General features: G+C 43.0%; 1 protein-coding gene and 1 non-coding gene across 2 annotated transcripts in view; one reads left to right on the top strand and one right to left on the bottom strand.

The window, feature by feature from the left end:
- CDH23 (cadherin related 23) overlaps nucleotides 1-26,580 on the bottom strand; it is a 623,958-nt gene that overhangs the window by 545,392 nt on the left and 51,986 nt on the right. The window contains exon 3 of the mRNA XM_043983602.1: nucleotides 16,122-16,199. Within this exon, the coding sequence (XP_043839537.1) occupies nucleotides 16,122-16,199 (78 nt within the window). The remainder of the gene's footprint in view (nucleotides 1-16,121; nucleotides 16,200-26,580) is intronic.
- Nucleotides 8,669-8,775, top strand: LOC122744766. Its single transcript, XR_006355113.1, has one exon. It is a non-coding gene; the product is annotated as a U6 spliceosomal RNA (small nuclear RNA).

Genomic DNA, 26,580 nt, shown 5'->3' with positions numbered 1-26,580 from the left:
AAACCGAAGCACAGAGAGGGGACATGGCTTGTCCAAGGTCACACAGGTAGAAAGTGGCAGAGCTGGAATTCGAACCCAGGTCCAGGGTTCTTTTCTATGCTACAATGACTCCCTTGTGAATTCTACTCCATTCCATGTTCACCAAATTTACTATATAACTTGAGAAGGTATTTCACAGACACCCTTGATTACAAAGGGGAAGGGGAAGGTCAGAGACAATGGAAATAAATAAAGGGCAATCCACCATGATAATGGAGAAATAGCTTAGAAAACATAGGCCTTCCTGGCAGTGACTCAAGAGTGCCTTCCTGAGGGATAAAGTATACTTTAGTAGGATACTTGATACTTTATACCTCCTTCCCCAATCCTGTTTGTTGCCTATTCACCTGAGGAACACTCCTATAAACCCTCTCTGCCCACATCTTGGAAGTTCTGAGAGGAATCTCTGGGTTGCTTAGCTCCTTTTCTGTAAGACTGTGATTAAAAAAGTGATAGAGGGTGGCAGGAATAGTGGTGGTGAAAAATCAGTGGTGAGGGGGGTGGTGTTAGTAGTAATAGTAGTGTTATAATAGTAGTATAGTAGTAGTAACAGAAGTAGTAGTCTACTAGTAGTAGCAGCAGCAACAGCAGCAGCAGCAGTAGTAGTAGTAGTAGCAGCAGCAGTAGTATTAGTAGTAGTAGTGGTAGGGCAGCTAATGTGGGCTCAGTACATTACCCAAGACACTTTTTTCTCTGATAGAGAATTAATTGAGTATCTTGGCAAAAAAGCAAGATAAAGCTGGGAGTTGAGGAAATCAGTCACTTGGGGGTCTAAACTGCCACGGAGAAAAACAGAGAGAATGAAGAGAAGAGGATGAGGAAGGTTACGGAAGGCTCACGGACAGCACCATGGGATGGCAGGAACCTCAGGAGGTTATCTGGTCCAAAGTCCTGGACAGATGGAAAACTAAAAGCATCCAAGATACATGGTCATTGATCCTATTTTTTGAGATTTCTAAGACGAGAGATCCTACTGCCAGAACTCCTTGAGCTCCCAGTTCCAGTGTTTGATCTTCTTGACAGCCATGTACTGTAGCTTTTCACATTACAACTTAAGGTTGTTGATGTAATAATTGGTAGAAACAATTTCCCATTGTTGAAGTTGGAGAATAACATAAAGAGCCTGCTCCAGAACCTCAAGAGTGATTCCACTAATTGGTGGCAATTACGATGCAAATGAATCCCTGGAAGCTGGGGTGGAAATGGGCACAAACACACAGTAGGCAGGACTGGAGTCTGGGGTGAGCATTCTCCCGAGCAATAGGCAAAAAGGGTCACAAATCAGAGCATCCAATTATACCTTTTGATCCTTTGATTACATTGCTAGGACTTTATCCCCAACACACAAAGAAAAGAGGACATTGGGTGGACAGAGAGGGGAGGGGGAGAAGGACCTATCTGTATAAAAATATACAGAACTGCTCTGTTACTAAGAGTAAAAAACAAGCCACCTATATGGGCAGTGGCTGGGGACTAGTTGGATACATTTTGGTATATTCACATAACAAATAGGAAGCATACAAGGAAATATGGAAAAACCTATTGGAGGGAATGAAGGACAAAGTTAGAGGCTTGAAACTGTATGAATATTGACATTACCAATATAGAAAGGAAAGTAGGCAGAAGAGAGAAAATAAGAAGAAGAGAGGGAGGGAGGAAGAGGGTCAGAAGTAAAAGGAGAGGGAGGAGAAGAGAGATTGGAGGAGAAGGACAGGGGAAGGGGGAGACAGAGAAAGTAGAAAAGGGTAAAGAGAGGGAGAGAGAGGTAGAAGAGGAGAGGGAAGAGAGGGAGAGAGAAGGAAAAGAGGGAGGAGATGGAGAAGGGAGAAGGAAGAGAGGGAGAGGAGAGAAGAAGAAGAAAGGGAAAGAGGAGAGAGAAGAAAGGGAAAAGAGAGGGAGAAGAGAAGGAGAAAGAAGAGAGAAGAAAAGGTGAGACAGAAGGAAGAGAGGGAGAGGGGAAAGGGAGGGAGACAGTTGAAGAGAACAAAGGGAGAGAGAGGAGAGGGAACAGTGGGAAAGAAAAAGAAAGTCTTGCTTCTTTAAGTGCTAAGGTTCTGCATGGTCTTTTTGGACTGGAAAGCATGTGATTCCTTCCCCCTGGGAAGCACTGGGCTAGGTAGGATTTAGGAGAACTAGATTCAGGCCCCAGTTCTGCCATTTATGACTGTCTGCCTATGAGCAACTACACCTTCTCTTCTCCCAGCCTCAGTATCCTCATCTATAAATTGAATTAGAGTCCCTCAAGTCCCTTCCAATTCTCAATCTTTGATGGTATCAGCTTTTGCCAGGGTGAAGCATTCCTTACTTTGGGGTGGGAAAAAACTAAAATGGGAGAGAGAATCCTGGGAAGCCTAGTCTGTTAAAGCAAAAACAAAAACTAGGCAGCTTTCTGTTAAAAAAAAAATCAGCTCCTGCTGCTCCAGGGAGTAAGCCCTCCTAACCAAAGTCCCCTCCAGGGCCTGCTTTCCACCCTGTCTCTGTGTTCCTTTGCAGACTATGGCCCCCTTTTAGCTAGAATGCCATGGAGGCTGTCTCCCACTGTCCAAGGATAAAATGCCTCTTTTCCCAATTCTAACAACAGCCATGCCTGAGACCCACTTTCACCTGAGACTTTTTCCCTTTACTCAATGTCTACTGAGCTGGCTCCACTCAACCCCTTGGGCCATCCCAGGCAACAACACAGTCAGTCCCCTCTCCTACTGCTTCTAGTCATTTGCCTCACTTCAACAGGTTCCCAATTCTCCCTCTGGATCCTCCAGCCTCAACGCAGACATTTCTTTTTAGTTTTTAGTTGAGTAAAGGGGCCTTTCAAAAGGCCTTTGCTAACAATTAAAGGTAAGAAGGTAAAATAAAACAAGTCACAGAGCACAGGATTGATGAGTTGCAGGGTGTGGAAAACTAAAATGAAGATATCATTAAGGCCACAAGGAAAGTCGTTTCCTGGGCTATCTAGCTCTGTTCCCATCTCCCTAGTCCTGGGCTTAGCCCAGCCACAAGGCAAGCCACTGTGCTGCCTCTAGAGAAAATCCCTCTGTGCTCTCATTGGCCTTGCCTAAATCTAACATGTGGTCCCCTCCCTATCCTTTCTAAGCAGCAGGATCAGGCAATCGTGTGATCGATGATTGTGGAAATAATTCATTCAGAGCAGGCTAGCTCATCTTCTCCTTACCTGCCCTCATCCATGAACCTAAGCAATAGGCTCTGAGCATGTGAAGAGACACATTTATTCCTATAATCCCCACAGTGGATTCATACAGAATGATGGGAGGAAGGACGCCTGTGACTATCTCCCTCCTAGAAGCTCTTCCCTTGGCCCAGCTGCTACACCAATTCACCCTTGCAAACCTTCATTCATGTCTTGCCCCTCATCTAGAAAGCTCCATCCTCTCCAACTATATTACCCATCCTCAAGGCCTAGTTTGAATCCTACTTCCCCATGAAGTTTTCCCTGGTCATTCCTACCTTCACTCACCTCCCTCTCCTATACCTCTACCTTGTGTAGCTTGTATTGCCAAGAGGCAATCACAACTTCAGTACAACACATGTCAAGGCATCCATGACAGTGAGATGTCCAAAGCCACATCCCTTTCTCTTCCCTCATTCTTGGGATGCATTTCCCATCTCTCTTTCTCTAGTCACGTTTTGGGGATCTTCTCGGCAGCGCCCCTGGAATCAGTGGTGTTGGAATCCACGTGACCTACGTGGATAGACCACTCTCACCCCCAGACACAAGCAGGCATCCTCTCCTCTCACGCACATGCTCACAGGTGTGATTGCAGGAGGCATGTGCACATCTCATTAGGTCTGGGGGAGATTGCTGACGATGGGGTCAGCCCACCTGAAAACTGTTCTCCCCGGGCCCAAATGAAACAGATGGGCATTGATGGTGTTTGCAGAGAAATTAATCAGCCTGGGCTGGCAGCAGTGCCAGTCGCTCCCTGGGCCAGATCCATCCTAATGAATCCCACATTCCCCGCCTTAATAGCTCCTGACAAGACTAATTTACTCATGTAAGTGATTAGAGCAAGCATTATCACCTTAATTGTTGCTTAAGACGTTTGAGGGGGGGGTGTTCCACCTGGGAAGGTGCAGGGCCATTTGCACCAAGGTGGGTGAAACAGGGGTGGTAAAAGTAAGGGTCAAGAAGCCTCAAAGAGAAGGCATCCTTCGCACCAAGATCTTGTCGATCCTGTCTCTGACATCCACCCCCTTCTCTCCACTCACATAAGTAGCACCACAGCACAGGCCCTCATCTCCTTTTGCCTGAGCTGTTTTTAAAAAAATCTCCTGGGGCAGCTAGGTGGCACAGTGGCCCTGGATTCAGGAGGACCTGAGTTCAAATCCGGCCTCAGACACTTGACACTTACTAGCTGTGTGACCCTGGGCAAGTCACTTAACCCTCATTGCCCCACAAAAAATAAAACAAAACAAAAAAATCTCCTAATTGGTCTCCTTGTCTCTTGTCTCTCTCTGCAATTAGACCCCCCCCAATGATACAGTGTTATATCTAAAGCACAGGTCTGACCAGCTACTCCCCAGCTCAAGAAACTTCTCTGACTCCCTATTGTCTCTAAGACAAAACAGAAGTTCCTGTTTAGCACATGATGCTCTTCCAGGCTGCTTTCACATCACTCGCCCTCAGGCACTGGACCTTCCAGACAAACTGGCCAGATTGCTGATCTCTGTGCAAACAGCATCCCCATTCTGTCCCTTGCCGTAGGCTGCCTTCAGTGCCTCCAGTACCTGGAACGTTCTCCCTCCCCACTGATATTCCTTCCTTTTAAGGGACAGACCCTTTGTCTTAGAACAATAAGAGACTTTTCCTTATTCCCTCAGTTGTTGGTGTTCCCTCAAAATTATTATGTTTTTATTGTGTTTATAATACATATACACAATGTATGTACATATATATTATGCATGCATGTACATATATGTATGCATGCATTTCTGTATGTACACATGGGTATGTGTTATATATACATGTATGGGTATGTGTAGATATATCTATATACAGAGATGTGTGTATATCTACACACACACACACACATATATATATATATATATATATATATATAGAGAGAGAGAGAGAGAGAGAGAGAGAGAGAGAGAGAGAGAGAGAGAGAATATTATTTCTCTGAGGCAGTTCGGTATCTCACTTTGAGTCAGAAAGATATGAGTTCAAATCCTATCTCAGTCACTTATTAGCTGTGTGACCCTGGACAAGTCAACCTCACTCAGCTTCAGTTTCCTTATCTGTAAAATGGGGATAACAACACTTACTTCAGAAAGTTCTTGTGAGCACCAAATGAGATAGCATGTGTAAGGAACTTTGCAACCTTAATGTGCTATGTAAATGTTAGCTATCCTTACTAATACTGCTGCTGCTGCTGCTGCTGCTGCTGCTGCTACTACTACTACTACTACTACTACTACTACTACTACTACTACTATTACTACTACTACTACCACCATGATGTATTACCTCTAGACATCCTGTTTCCCTCCATTAGAATAGAAGGTATTTTAGCACAATGCCTAGAACATAGTAGCCCTTAAGAAGGACTTGTTGACTTGAATTGAATGGTGCCTACAATCACTCTGGACAAAAACTCAGACCAACGAGGTGACCAGGAAAGAAACTGAGGCATTTGCTCGGGGTTGAGGACGTGCCATTTATGACAATGTGCTACCTCACTCAGACAGGGACACCTAGTGGGGGAGGAAGGGAAGGAAGGGGATTCTTATAGGGCAGAGTCATGAAAAACTGAAGGAGGGAATGTACTCTAGAGACACTGAATAGCCCAACTGCAGGATGGGAGGGTTGCAAAAGTGTCCTTGTGACTATCTCTGTCCAGGAACAGGGGTGATCAGAAACCACTGGTGTATGGGGGAAGGGTGTCGTTTTATGTGCAGTTAGAGACCACTGGTTGGAGCAGAAATTCATAGGGGCTAACATTATATACAATGGAGCCCATCAAAATAGGAGTGGAGTGAATGGATCCAGCATCATGAAGCTGAATGAGATATTGTTTTATGATAGGACCACCCCAAGGATGACAGGTTTAGCTGCCTTGTGTGCCTTTGCCACTCAGATAGTAAGAAAAGGAGATGAGAATTATTCATTTCCAGGATACTGCATGGGAGAACAGGGGAACTGCTAGGTTGGTGGGTATTGGTTTTTTGGGTACCTTTATACAAAGCCTGATACAAAGTGTTACATGCAACTTTCAATTTATAACTAATGTTTGCTAGCATAATAATTTATATAGTTTGTGAGTTTGTTCACAAAAGGGATGGTTGGGTGGGAAGTATGGGAAAAGGTCCTCCATGGCAATGTTCCAAGGCACCTCTTTCCCTCACAAGCAACAAGGACATGCCTGACCCATCCTCAGAAGGAGATGCACTTTGAATTGCTTCTAGTAGATGGAGCATCTAAGCTTTCTTATCCAGTTCCAGACTTGTGGGGCACAGTCTGGTGACAAGGAATGTTGGGGAAAGACAACTAGACAAAGACCAAACTCATGATGAACTTGGTCTCAATAGTCTTAGGCTTTATCCATTACCCACAATGGAACTTCCTGGGAGCAAACTCTCTAACTGCTAGATCATGGCATGTTTAGCACAAGAAGAGGATAGATCCAAAGTGTGGAGAGAATGTTGCACCTCATGAGACAGAAGAGGAAGAGTTATTTAGCTCCTGGGTTGTCTTTATTGTGCCCAACAAGGAAAATGATTTTCAAACTGGAATGGGTAAAACATGCAGCACCAAAAGATAATTGAGGCCAAACTTGGGTGAAGAGATAGAACCTGGCAACTTAAAAGTAAAAAATGACATAGTAGAGATTATCTCTATACCACTGACACCTATCATTTGGAAACTATGGATGGTCACAAAACTGAGGTCAAGAAAATATCATTAACTATTTTCAGAAATGGGAAGAAGTTAGACTGCAGAGACTAAAGGTCAGTAAGTCTGACAGAAATTCCCAGCAAAAATTCTAAGCTGGACTATTTAAACAAATGGTTTGTGAACCTTTTGAAAAAAAAATGCAGTGATTACCTGGAACCAACATGGGTTCCCAGATCAGTAATTACAGCAAACTAACCTCATTTCCTTTTCTGAGAAGTTTCATAGATAAGTAGGCCAGGAGATCATCATAGACATATTGATTTTGGCAAAGAGTTCAACAAAGTTGCTCATGCTATCTTTGCAGATACAATGGTGAAAACATATGAGCTAGGTGATAGTTCAATTAGGTATATTTGCAGCTGACTGAACCTTACCTAAACAATATCACCATTTAGTCTAAACACAGGCTGTTGCTGAATGTAATCTCTGTTCCTAAATAAAAGAATTTTGATAGGAAAAAAATGCAGTTATATACCGAAAATAACACTAATTCTAATCAGTCTGATTTTATACAAAGTCATTGCAGGGACTGGGGTTGGGGCTGAAGAAAAATGTGGACTAAATCTGCATCAACCAGGCAATTAACAGATGAATGTGTCCATCTGAAAAGAGATCTCTGGTGACATGCTCCAGGATTCCATCCTTGGCTCTGTCCTATGTAACACTTATCAGCAATTTGGATGACAACTTAGAGGCATGCTCATTAAGTCTGCAGATGACACGAAATTCGGTTGGAGAACTAATATACTCATATACTAGATGACAGATCCAAGATTCAAAGTGATCTTAACAGATTTGTTGGTTTGGCCAAAACAAACAGTATGAATTAAACAGGCATCAATGACAATGAAAAAAAATTGTGGAATGGAGTGAGGAAAATAGAAATAATCTATTTCTAGAGTGGAAAATAATCAATCACACAAGTATGGAACTGTAGAGACCTGGAAATATAGAGGTTCATATGAAAAAGACCCAGGGGTTTGAACTGACCACAAGCTTAATATGAGAAATAAAAGTATGATAAGCTGTTACAAATGGCTGGGTAATCTATAGTATTATCATTCCAAAAAGCAATAGTCTTACTGTACTCTCTGATGATCAGATCAATTCTTGAATATCATGCTTCTCTCCAGTCACTTTTTCAGGAACATAACTTTATTATCAATGCAACACTGAGAACATACTTCAATTAATCAACAAACCAACCAAATATGGGCTAAAATCACCAATTAACCCCTTAAACTTGAATCATGTACGTCTTAGTCAGATCTAGAAAAAAACACTCTACAACATCATAGTAAACATTTTAACAAAATAAAACCAATCCACAAACAGGTTTGCTCTGCTTCCTTCCATATTTATTTGTATACTTATAAAACTCTGTTACTTCTGGCTTGTTTTTTTTTCTTTGATTTTGACCATATATAGTTACAGTCAATTCTGGACATGAGGAGACTCTGCAATTGGTGGATTACATTCAGAGTGGAGTGAGAAGAATAGTGAAGGGTCTAGAAACTACATCAAATGAGGAACAGTTAAAGAAAATTGGGCATGTTAAACCTGGAGAAGGCATGATACTTGTCTTCAAAGGTCCCTTCTCATCCTAAATACCTGAATGGCTAGCATCTACATCAGGGAATGGATTTGTTTTATATTGTCCAAGGGATCCAAGGCTATAAATTATAAGGAAAGAGATTTTTTTTAAAAAAAGGAGGAAGGGTGCTCGCTTCGGCAGCACATATACTAAAATTGGAATGATACAGAGAAGATTAGCATGGCCCCTGCGCAAGGATGACACGCAAATTCGTGAAGCGTTCCATATTTAAAAAAAAAAAAAAGGAGGAAGGAAAGAGACTTTAACTCATTATAATGAGACCTTCTAAATACTAGAAGTCTACCAGTGCTGTGGACTATGAGTTTCTTTGTGAGGTAGTCAATTGCTACAGCCAAGATTGGGCAACAGTTTGCCCCAGATACTATGAAAGGGATTTCTGAATGGTGGAAAAGTTGGACTAGGTCTCTAAGGTTACTTTCTACCAAAATTCAGCTCTGATATTCTGGATTTATATGGTCTGAGACCAAAATGGTAATACTGTTATCAGACTGCTTGTGAAAGGAATAGTTATTCACTAAGGTGAAGATTTTAGTGACTATCTCAGCATGTATTGGGAGAACCGGATGAAGAATGCTTAGGGAGGGGGCAGCTGGGTGGCACAGTGGATAAACCACCGGCCCTGAATTCAGGAGGAGCTGAGTTCAAATCTGGCCTCAGACAGCTGTGTGACCCTGGGGAAGTCACAACCCTCATTGCCCCAGAAAAAAAAAGAATGCTTAGGGATCATCTGATTACTTGGTGGGGGGAGAAGGAGGGCTAGAATTTTGAACTCAAAACTTTTTTTTAAATCTTAAAATTGTTTTCACATGTTATTGGGGGAAACTAAAAATATATTTTTAAAAAACAATGCTTAGGGAGAACCATATTACAAAGTCTTGAATACAGAATATGGAGAGGACATAGAAGGGCACCATAGCACAGAAGGAGACCCTAAGGACTCTAGTAACATTTTGGTGTTTCTGCTTTAAAGGAGGAAAAATAATTGATTTTAGTGAAGAAAAGCAGTACAGATGTAACAAATTGGACGAAGGTCTCTAGCAGAGTGCCCCAAGGATCTGTGCTCGGCTCTACTTAGATGGTTTGCTTTTCAAATTTGCATATTAGACAAAGCTGTGAAGGACAAATAACATTTTGAATGATGGAATCAAGATCTAAAAATATCCCAACACTAGTAGAATCTAAGCCTCCCAACTGTTTTGTTTGTGTCTGTTTATTCCCAGCTGAACCCTTTAACATGGTTAATAATAAATATTTAGTGAACTAAATTTAGTTGAAAATTTAGAAGAAACAAATGAGATGAAATTGAATAGGGATTAATGTAAAGTCTTGAATTTGGGTCCAAAAAATCAACTTTAAAACTGATTTTGTTCAGTTTTAGAAACCATGTTTTAGGGAGGATATTGATAAACTACAGAAAAAGCTGAATGGTAAATGACTTCGAATTCAGAACTGGAGATGATTAGTCCAGAGAAAAGAAGCTTGGGAGGGGTGGGAGGGGATGACAGGTAGTACTAAAAGGTCTGTCAGGAAGAACAGTTAGGCTTCTTCTGTTTGGTCTTGGAGGGCAGAACTAGAAGCAACATTTCAGAGGCAGATTTAGGTTCATAGTAATGACAAACTTCCCAACAATTATCCAAAAACGGAACCGACTGCATCAGAAGGTAATGAGTTCCCTCTTACTGGGGGTCTTCAAGCAGAGACTGAATGACCATTTGGAGGCATGCCATATGGGAGACTCATACTCAATAATAGCTTCCAAGGTCCCTTTCAATAATGAGTTTCTGCATGTATAGGTGGTCAGAATTAGAAATCAAAGGAATGGACATCAGTAGGGGAATGGCTAAACAACTTGTGCTATATGAACATAATGGAATAAATACTATTGCACTATAAGAAACGATGAGCAGGAGTTGAGAGAAACCTGGAAGGACTTACATGAACCAATCCTGACTGAGAGGGGCAGAACCAGGACAACATTGTATACAGTAACAGCAACATTGTGTGATGAACAATGGGGATAGACTAGGCTCTTCTCAGCAGTGTAACAATCCAAAACAGTTTCAAAGAACTCATGATAGAAAATATTCTCAACATCCAGAAAAAAGAACTGTGAATTATGAATGCAGATTGAACCATACTGTTTCTAATTTTGGACTGTTTTTTCCCCTTTTTTGAGGTTTTTCCCTTGTGCTCTGATTCTTCTTTCACAAGATGACTAATGTAGAAATATGTTTAATGTGATTGTACATATACAACCTATATCAGACTGCTTTCCATCTTGGGGAAGAGGGAGGGAAGGGAGGGTGGGAGAAAAAAATTTGGAACTAAAAATCCTGTGAAAACGAATGTTGAAAACTGTCCTTATATGTAACTGGAAAATAATAAAATACTTTTAAAAAATGAATATTAGGGGCCGCTAGGTGGCACAGTGGATAGAGCACTGGCCCTGGAGTCAGGAGGACGGGGTTCAAATTTGGCCTTAGACACTTGACACTTACTAGCTGTGCGACCCTAGGCAAGTCACTTAACCCCAATTGCCTCACCAAAAACAAACAATAAATAAATAATAAATGAATGAATGAGTGAGTGAATAAATAAATAAATGAATGAATGAATAAGTAAATAAATAAATGAAAGAATATTATCCCAGTAGCACTGGATAGGAATCCCAATAGGACTCCATTGGGTCCTCCCTTTCTTTGTTGTGTCTAACTCTTCATGACTACATTTGGGATTTTCTTGGCAGAGATAATAGAGTGGTTTGCCATTTCTTGCTGCTCCAGCTCATCTCCATTTCCATCTTACATCTCCATCTTACAGATGAGAAAACTGAGACAAACAAAGTTAAGTGACTCACCCAGGGTCACACAGCTAGTAAGTGTCTAAGGCTGCTGCTGTTGTTTTTGTTGTTGTTGTTTGTCCTTCATTCTTGAAAAGGGCCATGACATCAAGATGATGTCATGACTTGCAAATGAATTGGATCTAAGGGAGGAAGGGCTGGGCAAGGTCACCAACATCCCTTTCTCCTCCAGAGCTATCTGGGTCCCACAGCAACAAGATATACATCAGGATGACTGGAGATGGCCTTGGATGTTTTGAGGCAATTGGGATTAAGTGATTTGCCCTGGGTCTTAGAGCTAGTAAGTGTCTGATGTCACATTTGAACTCAGGTCCTCCTAACTCCAGGGCCAATGCTTTAACCACTGTACAGCCTAGCTGCCCTAAGTGTCTGAGGCTAGATTTGAACTCAGGACGATGAGTCTTCCTGACTCCAAGCTGCACCACTTAGCAGACTCCCTTTCTATTTCTTACAAAATTAATTGTGTTTTTTGGACTCTCACAAAAGACAGTGTTATTGGTCCACTAGGACATAGAGGACCTCACCAGGGTTATGAGCACCCCAGTCTATACCATGGCCAACAGTTATACCAGTTTCACAAGGAACCAAAATTTTCAAATTTCAGCAGGCAATCAGGACAATTGTAAAATAGCATTTTTAAGGTCACAAATTACTAGAATATCTATTACTGATGTGAGGGATAACACAGGAGGAGAAGATAGGATCATGGGGAGGGAAGCAAAAAAGGGGAGGGGGCAGAACTCTGAGGAAAGGGCTGAAGAATGGGTAGGAAAATGGACCACACTTTGAAGACCATAAGAGGTGGTAGAATAGGGGCAATGGGGAAAACCTCCCCAAGTCACAGGCCCATAGACCCAAGGAACACTATTAGGGGTCCTGGTCTCAAGGAGAACACTTTGAAACAGATTCCAATGTATGCTTAAAGTAGGCTGGGCTTCATGTTCTCGTACCTCTCTCAATGTCCAATACCAATTCAATGCCCTGGAATGGCACTGGGCCAACTTCTCAGGAGATACTCCTGGCCTGTTGTAGGCCCTAAGGCCAGTGGGCTGGTGTCTCCTGCAGAAGCTGGCAAACATTTCCTTCATCCTCTTCAAGTGTGTCTCCGTGGTACCTGTCACCATGACTCTCAAACAGGACCCAGGTGGATGACTATCTAAAGAAGCTGAATGAATTTTCCCCGAGGATGCTCATGGCTTCCATTTCCCTCAAGGCCTGTTACTGAAATGCACCCACATCCTCACTCTGGGAGTTAGGGAAGGGGAGGGAACCCAAGGAAATGGGAAGTCGCAACGCTTCCCGGGCTGGCAGCTTCTCTTACTACAGCTGTGATCAAGGAAGAAGGGAAGTCGGCAAGCTCACCTTCCCCCTGCCTGGCCAAGTCCCAAAGCAGAAGATGGCAGCCACATTGTACAAGGCAAAGGTTCACAGTCTGGCCTGTGGCTTCCACTCTGAACTGCTAGGATTCTGAATCTCCTCCCTTTGCTCTACCTGCTCAAGATAACCAGGCAACCAAAAAATAACAGAACCAACAGTGAGTTTAGCATAGGAGAGATTTGGTTTCAAACCTGGCTTTGATGTATACTATCTACATGACCCTGTCTGGTCCTCTTTGGGAATGAAGGGAGAACAACAGTATGAACTTGTTAGCTGAGCCTCAGTTTTCTCATATGTAGAAAGGGACAATAATCCCTATAGAACCTACTTCACAGAATTAAAAAGATCAAATGAGATATCAAATCAAACGTACTTTGTCAATCCTAAAATTTTACATACCTGTCAGCAATTATTATTAAAATAAGGGAGGAGTTGAAGTAAATGTTCCTCATTTTCCTGTAGATATTTTCTTCCAGAATCTTAAGCCCTCCTGCCTATTTCACAGATAGGAATACTGAGGCCTACATTCAAGGACAAATTACCCAACAGAACCACAGAATGTCAGATTTGAATTAGCCTCTGGAAGAATCTATTTCAGGCCCTACCTGAGTAGGAATCTTCTTTTTATCATCCCTGACAAGGTGTCATCCAAACTCTTAATTGTACAGATAGAGAAACTGAGGCATAGAAGGGTTATCTGACTGTTCTTAAATTCACATCACTAGTTGGCAATAAAGCTGGGATTCAAACCCAAGTCTCACACTCACTTTCACTGACACTGCTTACAACAAAACAACGTATAGGGCCTTAAACAAGGTAAAGAGACCAAGAGCCCTAGACTCCCATCCTGTCACTGGGCAAATTGCTTTTTATAAATCCTTTTGCAGCTTTCCATTAAAGAAAAGCTCTGTGCCAAAAGTTAGTGATTGGGGGCAGCTACGTGGCGCAGTGGATAAAGCACTGGCCTTGGATTCAGGAGGACCTGAGTTCAAATCCAGCCTCAGACACTTGACACTTAACTAGCTGTGTGACCTTGGGCAAGTCACTTAACCCTCATTGCCCTGCAAAAAACAAAAAACAAAACAAAAACAAAAAAAAAGTTAGTGATCAAATGAGATAATGTGCATAAAGTCTTTTACCTTAAATGTACTTCGCCATCTTGGTGCAGTAGACAGAGCACCAGGCCTACAGTCAGGTAGGTCTGAGTTCAAATCTGCCCTCAGACACTTACTAGCCATATTGCCCATGTCTAGTCACTTCACTCTGTTTGCCTCAGTTTCCTCATCTGTAAAATAAGCTGGAGAAGGAAATGGCAAACCACTCCAATATTTTGCCAAGAAAACCCCAAATGGGATCATGGAGATTTGGACATAACTGAAAACAACTGAGCAACAATAGTGTTATTCATATACACTTGAGCTCTTATAATTATTCAAAGCCTGAGAGGTAACCTTTACCCCACCTCCTCCTCACAAAAAGAATGATGTCAGCCAGATTTCCCCACAGGTGGTTCAGTGGGACAGATTGGAGCACAGATAGACAGATGGACAAACAGAGAGGTATTGAGTGAGAAAGGAAGAGAATGTCTGGTCTTTTCACAGCTTTCGGTTAGTCACTGCTAAAGAGGACCGGCCCAGTACATCAAGACCTCTCCACAACTGGCTGGGTTCCTATTACACCTTTCCTCACCCCAATCACCTTTCCTGCCTCCACAAGACTTCAAGAAAAATTTCCAAGAGTTGGAAATAATAAATGAGTAGATACAGGTATGTTGGGGGTGCCTACATCAAGGGGATCAATGTGTTGCCCCCCGATCACTGCTACAGCAGAAGTAACCCCAGCCAAAGCATCACCTTTATTCCTTTCCAGTGGATCCCTACACATTGGAATAGCAAAGGAGCCAATTGCATGATGTGGGGTGAGGGCCCCACAAATTTCTATCTGCCCCTAAATGCACTCCAATCATAAACAGATTAGATGATAAAGATAGGGGACATTGCCTCCAGAAGGCCCTATTAGGAGTTCTTAACGTGGAGTACATGAGGGGAAAATGATATAATTTTGATATAATTGGTTTACTTTGTAATCTGAAGTATTTTATTTTATGCTTTTAAAAAATATTATTCTGGGAAGGAGGGTTCATAGGCATTCTTATACTGCCAAAGAGGTCTTTAGCAAAAAAAGTGTGTGTGTGAAAGAGAGAGAGGGAGAGAGGGAGAGAGGGAGAGAGGGAGAGAGGGAGAGAGGGAGAGAGGGAGAGAGGGAGAGGGGGAGAGAGAGAGAGAGAGAGAGAGAGAGAGAGAGAGAGAGAGAGAGAGAGAGAGAGAGAAACTTAAGAACCCTGCCCTTGGTAAACTGCAAATGACACCTAGGCATGAGTGTGGTCCTCTCTCTTTCATTAGCACAAGTCTATTTATCAGCTAGTTAGTTGATGCCTTGGTCCTTGAGAGTTTGACATCTGGGACAGATAAGTTTCAATAAGGGAGACAAAGGGTGGGCAGGCTGGGGACAGACTCAGGGTGTTCTCTTAGGGAGAGTAGGCCTAAGGGGATAGGGAATTAAGACAAACTGCTCATCAGCTTTTTCCAAGGCTGATTCTCTGCTGTGGCACTGACTGCCTGGGATTCAACCCTATGGAAGGAAATTGCTGGAACAAGGACATTTTTGTCCAGAGAAGAGAAGGTTGGGGGGGATACATCTCCCAGCATTTGAAGGGCTGACATCTGAAAGGCGGATCAATCAAGCTTAATCTATGTAGCTCCAGAGAGAAGGGCAGTGGGTCTCAGTCACAAGCAATCAGATTTTAGCTCAAAAGAAGGAGGAATTTTCAGACACTCAGAACTAAACCACCAGGCCAACTCTTAAGGTAGCAAGTTCTCTATCACTGGAAAAGGTCATGCAGAATGTGAATGATCATCTCTTAGTAATGTTAGATATACATGAAATTCCCATTGAGAATGGGTTTTTAGACCAGAAAGGGAGCCCCTAATGATAAGGGTGCTAGTCACAAAAACCAGGAGAAACCTGGGGTCAAATGCAGACCCCAACATTTACTAGTTAAATAATTATGAGCAAGCCACTTTAGCTTCTCTCAGCCTCAGTTTCCCCATATATAACACAGATATAATAACTATCATAACTAACTCATAGGGTTGCTGTTCGAATCAAATGAGAATATGTGTTCAGCTCTTTGCAAACCGACACTAATGTGAGTTATTATCAGGTGATTCCTAAGGTCTTGTTCAAATCTATGAGTCTCTGAGGGGAGTCTTTTCCACAAGTGCGCAGATCCACCATTCCCTTAGGGCTTTAGCACTTACCCACTGGTGTATCCTCACTGATCAGCAGGTATGTATCAAAGAAATGGTTGATGAAAAAAGGCAGCCGGTTCACCTGACCTAGGAATCAAAGGGAAAAAGTGAGTCACCCAAAAGCCCATTGAATACATTCTATAAAATGAGGCAAACAGTACTGGAGGATACACTGAAATGGGAGGCAAAAGATGAGGGAAGCTGAGCTGCACCCATGGAGCCATGGGCAACACCCATTATACTTCTGCCATGTGCATCAATCTGAAAATGGGTGCCAGTAACTTTGGGAAGTGAAAGAACTTAAATATTACTTAGACAAATGCCTTCACTTTTTTATTTTAGAATTTGTATTGATATGTTATTTTTACATTTTCTTATCCTTCCTCCTTTTCCTACCCAATGAGCCATACCTAGCACCAGAGAATTTTTTAAAAGGAAAAAAAAAGTAATTCAGCAAGCCCAGTATCAAGAAGCCCAACATCAACAAAATGATGGCAAGTAGAATGTTTCACACTCATGGTCCCCCACGCTTCCATAAAAAGAGAAGGAGGTGCATTTTCTTCCCAGAATCTCTTGGTCGTTACATTTACACAGCATTTGGTGGGGGTTATTTTGTTCTGTCTTTTTGCATTGTTATGGTCATGTTGTACAGTGTTTTCTATTTATTGTTTCTTATTTTAATCTATATCAGTACATTCAAAACTTTCCATGCTTCTCTGAAGTCTTGATATTTATTGTTTCATATGGCATAGAAATAATGTTCTGTAAGTCATGTCCTACACATTGTTTAGCCATTCCCCCATGGATGGACATCTATTTTTTCTAGTTCTTTACTAACACACAAAAAAGTTCTTCTATGGATATTTGGTTGTATATGGGACCTTTCTTGAGCATATGCCAAGCAGTGAGACCTCCAGGTCAAAATATATGAAAATTAGATCCACTTTCCTAGCAGAATTCCAGAAGAATTGGGCCAATTCCCAACTCCATTGACAAATGTTTGTGAGTCTCACCTGCCATAACCCCTAACATTGGCTCTTCCTATCTTTTGTCATCTTTGCTGAGTTGCTGGGTATGTGGTGAATACTCAGAGTTGCCTTGGTTTGTGCTTCTCTTATTAGTAGTAACTGGGAATGATCTATGACAGGGTTGTTAATAGTTTGCAATTCACTTGAGACCTGTTTGTTCATATCCAATGGCCACTAATCGGCTGGGGGGAGGTGTGTTGGTCTTACATATTTGTGTTAGTTCTTTATATCTCTTGGATCAATAGATTCATTAGAAAGAAGAGGGAGGACCCGAGGCCCAGAGACATGAAGGATGATTCCTAGGTTGATTATGGTGACATAGCCAGGAATAAAACCTAGATCTGCCAACCTGCGTTTGTCTTTTCTACAGTACCACACATAGTATCATAAGCAAGCTGACACACCTCACTGAGCTGTTATAAGAAGGTAATAAGTGCTTCGAGCTGCTCAAAAGAAAATGTCAGGTCTTCCGTGGAAGGTGGCAAGGGCAGGGACAAGGGCTCATTCTGAAGCCAGTCCTGGCCTAAGACCTTTAGGGTGTGAGTCCTCCTGCACTGAATGACTGAAAGGAAGCAAGCGACTCCCCAACCTTGTCACCCCACAGAACCCCTACTCCGCCTCTCCTGATTTCCAAAGAAAAGCAGATCTCTGGCAGGGAGATGAGGACCATTTTCCTCCCTATTATTGGCATGAAGAGCCCTGAGGGAGGGGAAGCACTAGAGGCCAGGGAGAAGGCAATTATTGTTTTATCGCATGATTAATATTGTGCATCGCTCCCCATGGCTCATGGCATTCTGCTGTGTCAGCTCGATCCCTGACAGGTTGGGGTTGGCTTTTTCCTTCCCTTTTCCTCTGCCATTCTGACCCATGAGTCCTTTTGGCCCCAACCACTGTGTTCCATTAATCTAGGCCTCTGGAGGGGTGAGGCATCTCTCCCTACCATCCTAGGAGACAGTTGGACCCCTGCTCCTTTGTTTCCCCTTCCAAAAAAGGGAGAGCCAAGGAGCACCTCACCTGGGGTGGGCAGTGCTCCCCCACCCAGCGGTGTTTCATGAACTCAAATCACAATTGTCCTCGTGGTGGGCACAGGATTCCTCTGCTCGGAGCAGAGATGAGAGAGCCCCCACACAAAAGTACACACACACACACAGATAGAGATACATACAGAAGCCCTGGGATCAAACAAAATACTAAAAAGAACCCAGGCCAAAATAAAGGGAGCAAATAGAGTTAGAGAGGGATAAGGCAAGAGAAGGCAGAGTGGAGAAGAGCAGAGACACCACCAATAATAGCTCACATATGTGGCACTTTAAGATTCTTGCTTAAGCTCCCTATTTACATATGACATGTCCCAAAAGTCTGAGTGCAGGTTTGTGTAATTAAAACTTAAAACTGCACCAAGACATTTGGGATACCTCGCATATTATCTCATTTGATCTTCACCATAGCCCTGTGAGGTAAGAACTGTTATTATTCCCATTTTCCCAAATAAGGAAATGAAATCTCAGAAAGATTAGGTGACTTGCCCAGAGTGACACATGAAGTGTCTGAAGCAGGTCTTCTTGAGCACAAATCCACCATTACTGCTTACAAGCTTCCTCACAACAGAAAGTATCGGGTGGGGGGGGGGGAGGCAGGGAATAAAGGCAGCCAGGGGGTACCATTGTGCACAGAGCACTGGGCCTGGAATCAGGAAGACCCAAGTTCAAATCCAGCCTCAGAAATGTACTTGCTGTGTGACCCTGGGCAAGTCACTTAACCCCATTTGCCTCAGTTTGCCTCATCTGTAAAATGAGCTAGAGAAAGATACAACAAACCACTCCAGTATCTCTGCCAAGAAAACCCAAAATGGGGTCACAGAGTTAGACATGACTGAAAATAACTGACCAACAATCACAAGTTGGGGACGTGTTAGGTGGAGTGGAGTGAGTGGGAAGTGAAGTCGGATAAAGAATGAGACTAACAGACTAGGGAAGGAAGGTAGAAACAGAAGAAGGGGCTAAGACTTGTGGTCTAGGGAACAGGGTTGGAAACGCATGGGCATATGGTGAGGGGTGAGGGAAGTGGTCCAAAGAGATTCCAGGTTGAAAAGATCATAGGCTTAGATCTAGGAGGGATCTTACAAGCCCACATGTTTAACTCCTTCATTTTACAGATAATGACACTGAGGCAAAGAGAGGTTAAATTAACTTGCCCAGGGTCACATAGCTAGAAAGTGTCAAGGGAAGGATTTGAATCCAAGTCTTCTTGATTTTAAGCCCAGTGCTCTATCCACTATTCAACACAGCCTCTCCAGGGATAAATGGTTGGTATTGGGGATGAAGTAAGAGTTTGGGGATAAAGGAAGACAAAGGAAATGTCTGATAATGGGGTGATCGAGGAGGAGGAGGAAGAGGAAGAAGAGCACATAGAAATGTATCAGATCAGACAGCCAGGGTCACACTGTGTAAAGAATTAGGTCCATCCTGAACCCCACCCAGAACAGCTCAGTCATTCGAAGTCAAAAGCTAGAGAAGAGACAACTTGGTCACAGTGACAGGGAATGGCTTCCCAGGGCACAGCTCGGGAATGGGAGCAGACCCTGACTCTGACCCAGGACCCCCAAAGGGAAAACAACTATTTGACTTTGCATCCAGTGAGAAGAAGGAACAGGCAGGCAGGTGGGAGGGTCCCCACTCTTTCCTGCTCCATCCCCTACTTTGATGGCTAGAGATGCACAATAATCATTAACTCCTCATGAATACACAGGGGCTCAGGGATCAGCTGAGCACAGCCTGGGCATGACTGACCTTGGGCAGAGTCATGTAGCCGGACCAAGCCTCAGTTTCCAATCAGTGAAATGTGGTACCCTCCCCAAAGATGCTGACTAAGGAGGACCAGAGCCCTTTTGTTCTATCCTTGTTTTTTTTTTTTTTTTCTCAGAATCTGGACATAGTGACGAGAGCTAGATGGGAAGCAGACAGATCAGAGATGTCAGGGAGGAATTCAGAAGTGGGTTTTCTCGGCAGGGGGAGGGAAGAAAATTGCCTGCAGCAGCCGTGTTCATTTTTTAATTTTATTTTAAAGGGCCTGCCAATAATCAGGTGCTGAGAGCTCTGCACGGGCGGATGGGCAGCAGTTCTTGGACATCATGTGCCACATACCAAGCAGATCTCCGCGTCACTGGACTAACCGTCCAAGCCTTATGCCAGCACTCATCTCCCTCAAAATGCTCTGTGGCCTTGAGTGTTGAACACTGGCAACTGAGACAAGGAGGAGAGTAGATTGGTCAGTGGTGGGACAATCCCCCCCCCCATTTATACCCAAACACCTCATCTCACACTAAAATGGATGTGCTGGAAGTTTGGAGCATCTGATCCAATGAGCCCACAGAATGACATTAGGCTAAGATAAAACTCCAGAGAAAGGATGTGGGTGGAAGGGTGACCAGAAATGGGAAGCATTATCTCCAAGACACACTGGGGCATGTGTCAGAGTTATGGGAGTAGATTGGCATTTTCTTAATATGAAAGGAGAGTCAATAGGAGCCATCTGACATGTTAGGTGATTCTGTCCATGATTTTGGCTTCTTGAGTTTGTGTCCAGCCTGCTAGGGAAAGAGGGGACTTCTACCTCAGATGGGGCTCCAGGGATATTTTTTAAGGAAGCCAGACCCAAATCTTAAGAACAGACCTTGGGAGGAGAGGCCAATCCCAGACACACTCCGTGAGGAATATCAATATCAGGAAGGGTATGCCTTCCTGTCTATCCTCTGTGCACACCTATAATAAGGCATTCCAACCCTGTTTGAGTCAGGAATCATCTTCGGTTAGACAGGAAAAATGAGGCCCCCGGGAGGAAGGGATTAATTGCTGTGTCTTGGGATCTGTGTCACTACACTATGCATAAGAAATAGGATGAAAAGGTCAGCAAGACTTTGGATGTCATGGCTTCTGCAAGATGGAAGAATTTGAAGGATTGAAATGATAGGACAAACTTGCCTGAGATTACATTTAGAATCAATTCAATTCAACAAGCATCTATTAAGTGCCTAATGCATGCATGGAATTGGGGTAAGTGCCTAGAGAGAAGGAAAGAATGAAAACCCCTCTTAGATCTCTTCAAAGGGGGATAAATATAAGTAAATGCAACATGATATAAGGAGAGAGAGGATCTTAGTATCTGGGAAAAAGAGGTTCCCTTATTAATTCACACATGTGAGCTGACCTTTGAAGACATTTAGGGATCCTAATGGAGACTGGTGAGGTAGGGGGACATTCAAGGCAGAGGACAACCTCTGGAAAGGGACAAAGGCATAAGCTGGGCTGCCTGGTTTGGGGAACAACCAAAAGGCCAATTGGGCTAGACCCTAGGGTAAGTAAAGGGAGGGACATATAAAATAAATCACTGGTTGAGCCAATGCCTTATGGCCCATCCCATTGCCTAGACAGCTAAGTGGTGCCATGGTGCACAGAGCATTGGGCTTGGAATAAGGAAGACTCATCTTCCTGAGTTCAAATCTGGCCTCGGACATTAATGAGCAGTGTGACCCTGGGCAAGTCACTTCACCCTCTTTGCCTAATTCTCCTCATCTGTAAAATGATCTGGAAAAGGAAATGACAAACCTCTCCAATATCTTTGCCAGGGGCAGCTAGGTGGCGCAGTGGATAAAACACCGGCCCTGGATTCAGGAGTACCTGAGTTCAAATCCGGCCTCAGACACTTGACACTTACTAGCTGTGTGACCCTGGGCAAGTCACTTAACCCCCATTGCCCCGCAACAAAAACAAAAACAAAAATACATAAGGAAACAATATCTTTGCCAAGAAAACCCCAAATGGAGTCATGGAGAGTCAGATAAGACTGAAATATCTCAACAACAACATTGCCCAGACAATACTGATCCAAATTGTCCTTCTCCCAAATGAGTAATTGATGCAAAAATGAGAAAGGGAGGAATCATGAATCATTTAATACTTGAAAGCCATAACAAGGCTATTAAGATGTTAGCCAAAGGGTGTTCATTTCCACTGGAAACCAAACAAAGATGACTGGGCTGAGCTTTGTAAGTTCCAGGTAGACCAGCAGCCTCTACAAGCTGAGGTAGAGCAACAGATTACCAAGGTAGACTGAATAATGGCTTTTCTCCAAGGAAAGGCTTCTATCAGGCAGACCCCCGAGGTATAATCCTGCCCAGAGACAGAAGAATGATTGGGATGGCCTTCTCAGATGACTTCTTCATTTACATCCATACTGTGATGGAGGGTTACTAGTAGCAAGCCCAAAACCAAAGCAAGGAGCTGGCACCATGCGTCTTGTTTAATTTTAACTTGGCATCTCTGGGCCAGACTCAACACCTTTTAGCATTTGTGACAAAGTGATTCTCCTAAGGAGCAGGCAGGAGCCCCTGCTCTGAAAGTTGGCAAGGGCTTAAGCTGTAGAAATGTGAAAGTCAGTCAGTCAATCAATGAGCATTTATTAAATGTCTACCATGTGCTGCCAAGGTGCTGTGTGGGCACTAGGGATACAAACACAAAGATAAAATGCTCTTACCCTCAGTTAAGGGGTTGAAAGCTGAAGGCAATAACTCAAACAAGCACCAGAAAGTTCTTTAGGTAACCTGAGCCCTACTATATCCAGAGTAACAGATCAGACAACAGTTCATTTCTTTCTGGGGACATCCCTGGAAGGGCCTCTCTAGGAATTCATACTAGTATCATAAAAATATGACTTAAACCAGGAGATCTACCTGACTCTGGAGTAGCTAGGTGGCACTGTGGATCAAGTCAGGAAGACTGAGTTCAAATGCCACCTCAGACATTTACTAGCTGTGTGGCCCTGGGTAAGTCACTTAACCTCTATCTAACTCAGTTTCCTCATCTGTAAAATGAGCTGGAGAGGAAATGGCAAATTGCTCCAGTATCTTTGCCAAGAAAACCACAAATTGGGGCAAAAAGAGTTGGACATGATTGAAATGATTGAATAACAAATACCTCACTCCCAAGTTGGTCCTCTATCTACAAGGCAACACTATCTTTCTAAAAACATTAGAAAGTGCAAAATTTCTTTGTAGCTCTACTCCCCCTTCACCCACAATGATGGACAAATAGATGATAATACCTGAAACCCATTCTATGAATTACAGTCAATGAACACTGTCCTATCAGTGTATCACAACTATCTCCTCCCCATCAGTAGCATCACTGGGGAAAAACTGCCCAGAAATCTGCAAACAAGTAAATGAAGGAGCGTAGTCATTGGGCACAATTATAAATCATCATTTCTCCTCTCCTCCCCCATCCCAGGCAAGGTCCTCAAGTGACAAGGAGGACATTTGGCTGAGATGTCAACAGACGACCAGAACAGGGGACTCTGCTAAAGCTTCAAGTATACTAGGACATGTGTCCAAGGGCCATCTTCAGCAGAACCTGCCCTGTCTGTTCTCTGGCATAAGGTAAGGAGTTAAATGATTACGAACATGGCCTAAAATCCTAGAGAATCTGACTAAAACCACATAGAGTTTAAAAAACATATTTTAAAAGGATTCATGCCAGCCTGATTGGGCGTAAGAGTTGGGGGGCAAGAAAGAAACATCTGCTGTTGCTCTCAAACTATCCGATGGTGAGCAGGTCCTGAAAGAACTTCATTTGGCCCCAATCCTAGGAAAACAGTATGAAGGCAGCAGGGCTGAGGAAGGTTGGGGAGAAGACTGTGTTAAGTCCAGTGAAGTGGGTTTTATGAAGCACCCAAAGGGGAGCAGTGTCAGGAGCCATAAATTATGCTGGATCCATAAAGAACAAATCACAAGCTTGGCTTGGCTACTCTGGGTACTGGCTGTTCCTGACAATGGACTGAAGAGAATCCCAGAGTCAGTAGAAATAGAAAAGTAAGCTGTGGGCAAAGAAATGGTTTCTCTTCAGGTGCTTTAGGCCAAATTCATAGATTCTGGAGCAAGAAGGGACCTCAGGGCCCTTTTAGTCATAGGACCAAAGGCTCATAGAGTTACACTTGGGAGTGACCTCAGGGGCCATCTGGTACAACCTTCTCGTTTTGAAGAAGAGGGAGTGGAAGCCTAGGATGGTTATATGACTTGTCCAAGGTCACACAAGACAAGATCTGAACCAAGTTTCCCTAATTCTAGAAGACAGTCTGTCCCATACCCATGATTCTATGATGCTTTCTTGGACAGGAATCCATGAAATAAATGGTTATTTGTGTCATTCCACCAGGATGTGGAGCTTTTCCTAACCTTGCCAGTGAGTTATGTCAGCAAAACAAGAGGTGGGTAGAGTTGGAGCCCATGGAGAGCAAACTGGGGAGGAAATAGGGTTCTGGCAAGAGAAGTGGTATATTGTAGCTTTCCTGATCCAAGATGGAGGGTGTACCTTATAATGCTCAAGCTAGGTAGTATAGTAGGTAGAACATGAAACTTAGAATCAGGATGACCTGAATTCAAATCTGGCTTCAGACATTTAGTAGTTATGTGACCCTGGGCAAGTCATTTAACCTTGTTTATCTCTGTCTCCTTAACTGTAAAATGAGCTGGAGAAGCAATTGGCCAATCACTCCAGTATCTATGCCAAGAAAACCCCAAATGGGGTCATAAAGAGTTGGACACTACTGAAATGACTCAACAACAATTCATGTAAGTGTCTGAAGCTGGATTTGAATGTAGGGTCTCTCATCTTCAGTCAGACACCCACGGCTAGTGAGCATGACCTGGATGAGGATCCAGCATAAGAGACTAGAGAGGAGTGATCTGACAGGAAGCAACATTACGTACATGGAGGAGATAAATGCCGCCTTCTTCACTAGATCCCATCATGCTAGAATGGGGAACGAGGACGATTGAATGGGGCCTTGAAGCTTCTGAGTAGCCAGTTACAAAGCTACACTCAGCAGGTTATGGAACTTGAGTGAAATGAACACTTTCTGGTTTGGCCAATTTTCAGTTCACTCACCTACTGGAGCAGCACCACAGCAGGTACTGTTTCATTTTTGTCTTGGTATAGACAGGCCTTCACACAAATGTTAGGCACAAAATATGCTAAATAAGTACTCAAAAAGTTGAAATATAGCAGGGACAAGGTAGCTGGGGAGGGGTCTAGAGGCAAGACCTATTTCATTCAATGCCCTTTTACAGTTTGTTTCTTCAGTAAGTTAGCAGATGGAAAACAGAAAAAGACTCCTAGGTACAACAGAGGCAGAGAAAAGAGTGTAGAACATAAAAACCAACAGGATCGAATGTCCTGGGAAAATACCGAGCACCAGGATGGAATGGGTTGGCTTGTTTAAGCTGGCAAAAGGGAAGGCAGGGACTAGTAGGTCTATATCCCACGGAGATAAAAAAGGGGGGAAGAAGGGGAAAGGACCTATTTGTACAAAAGATATTCATAGCAGCTCTTTTTGTGGTGGCAAAAAATTGGAAATTGAGGGAATACCCATCAATTGGGGAGTGACTAAACAAATTTTGGTATATGATTGGGATGGAAGACTATCATCCTATTCTTATGGTTTCAGAAAAACCTGGGAAGACTTATATGAACTGATGCAAAGTGAGGTGAGCAGAACCAGGAGAACATTGTACAAAGTAACAGCACCACTGTGTGATGATCAACTGTGAAAAACTTGGCTACTCTGATCAATACAATGATCTAATACAATTCTGAAGGACCCATGATGAAAAATGCCATCCACCTTCTCTCTGCCACTAGAGAAAGAACTGGTGGAGTCTGAATGAAGATAGAAACATACCACTTTTCACTTTTTTTGTGGTGTTTATGGCCTTTTTTGGTCTGTATTTGCTTTCACAACATGACTAATACGGAAATATGTTTTGCATGACTGAACACGTATAACCAATATCAAATTGCCTGCTGTCTCAAGGAGGGCAGAGGGGAGAGAGAAAAGGAGAGAATTTAGAACCCAACATTTTTTAATGAATGCTAAAAATTGTTTTTACATGTAATTTGAAAAAAGAAGTTATTAAAAATGCAAAAAAAAACTTAGAAAGAGACAGGGCAGAGGATACTCAGGGTGGGGGTAGGGTTGAGGATAAGATTTCAAATTAAACTGCAGCACATTCCACTGAGCTACTCACACAAAAATCCCAGTGTACCTTAGCCTACAGCTGGGCCTGGAGTCTGTTATGACTCCGAAGGACAGCATCAGTTAGATCAGAGAGAAACAAGGAAAGAATTAAGGAATTAGGTTGGGCAGGTGATTCTCCCAAACAGAATAGCAGAATGGGACAATAAGTTAGTGGCTTCCAAAGAGATCATAAAAAAAGGGAAAGGACCCACATGTACAAAAATATTTATAGCTGCTCTTTTTGTGGTGGCAAGGAATTGGAAATTGAGAGGATGCCCATAAATTGGGGAATGGCTGAACAAGTTGTGGTATATGAATGTAATGGAATTATATTGTGATGTAAGAAACGATGAACAGGAGGAGTTCAGAGA

This window comes from Dromiciops gliroides, chromosome 2 (genome assembly GCF_019393635.1).
Source record: "Dromiciops gliroides isolate mDroGli1 chromosome 2, mDroGli1.pri, whole genome shotgun sequence".
Lineage (NCBI taxonomy): Eukaryota > Metazoa > Chordata > Mammalia > Microbiotheria > Microbiotheriidae > Dromiciops > Dromiciops gliroides.
The sequence above is the reverse complement of the archived record's forward strand: the minus strand, read 5'-3'. Positions and strand labels throughout refer to the sequence as shown.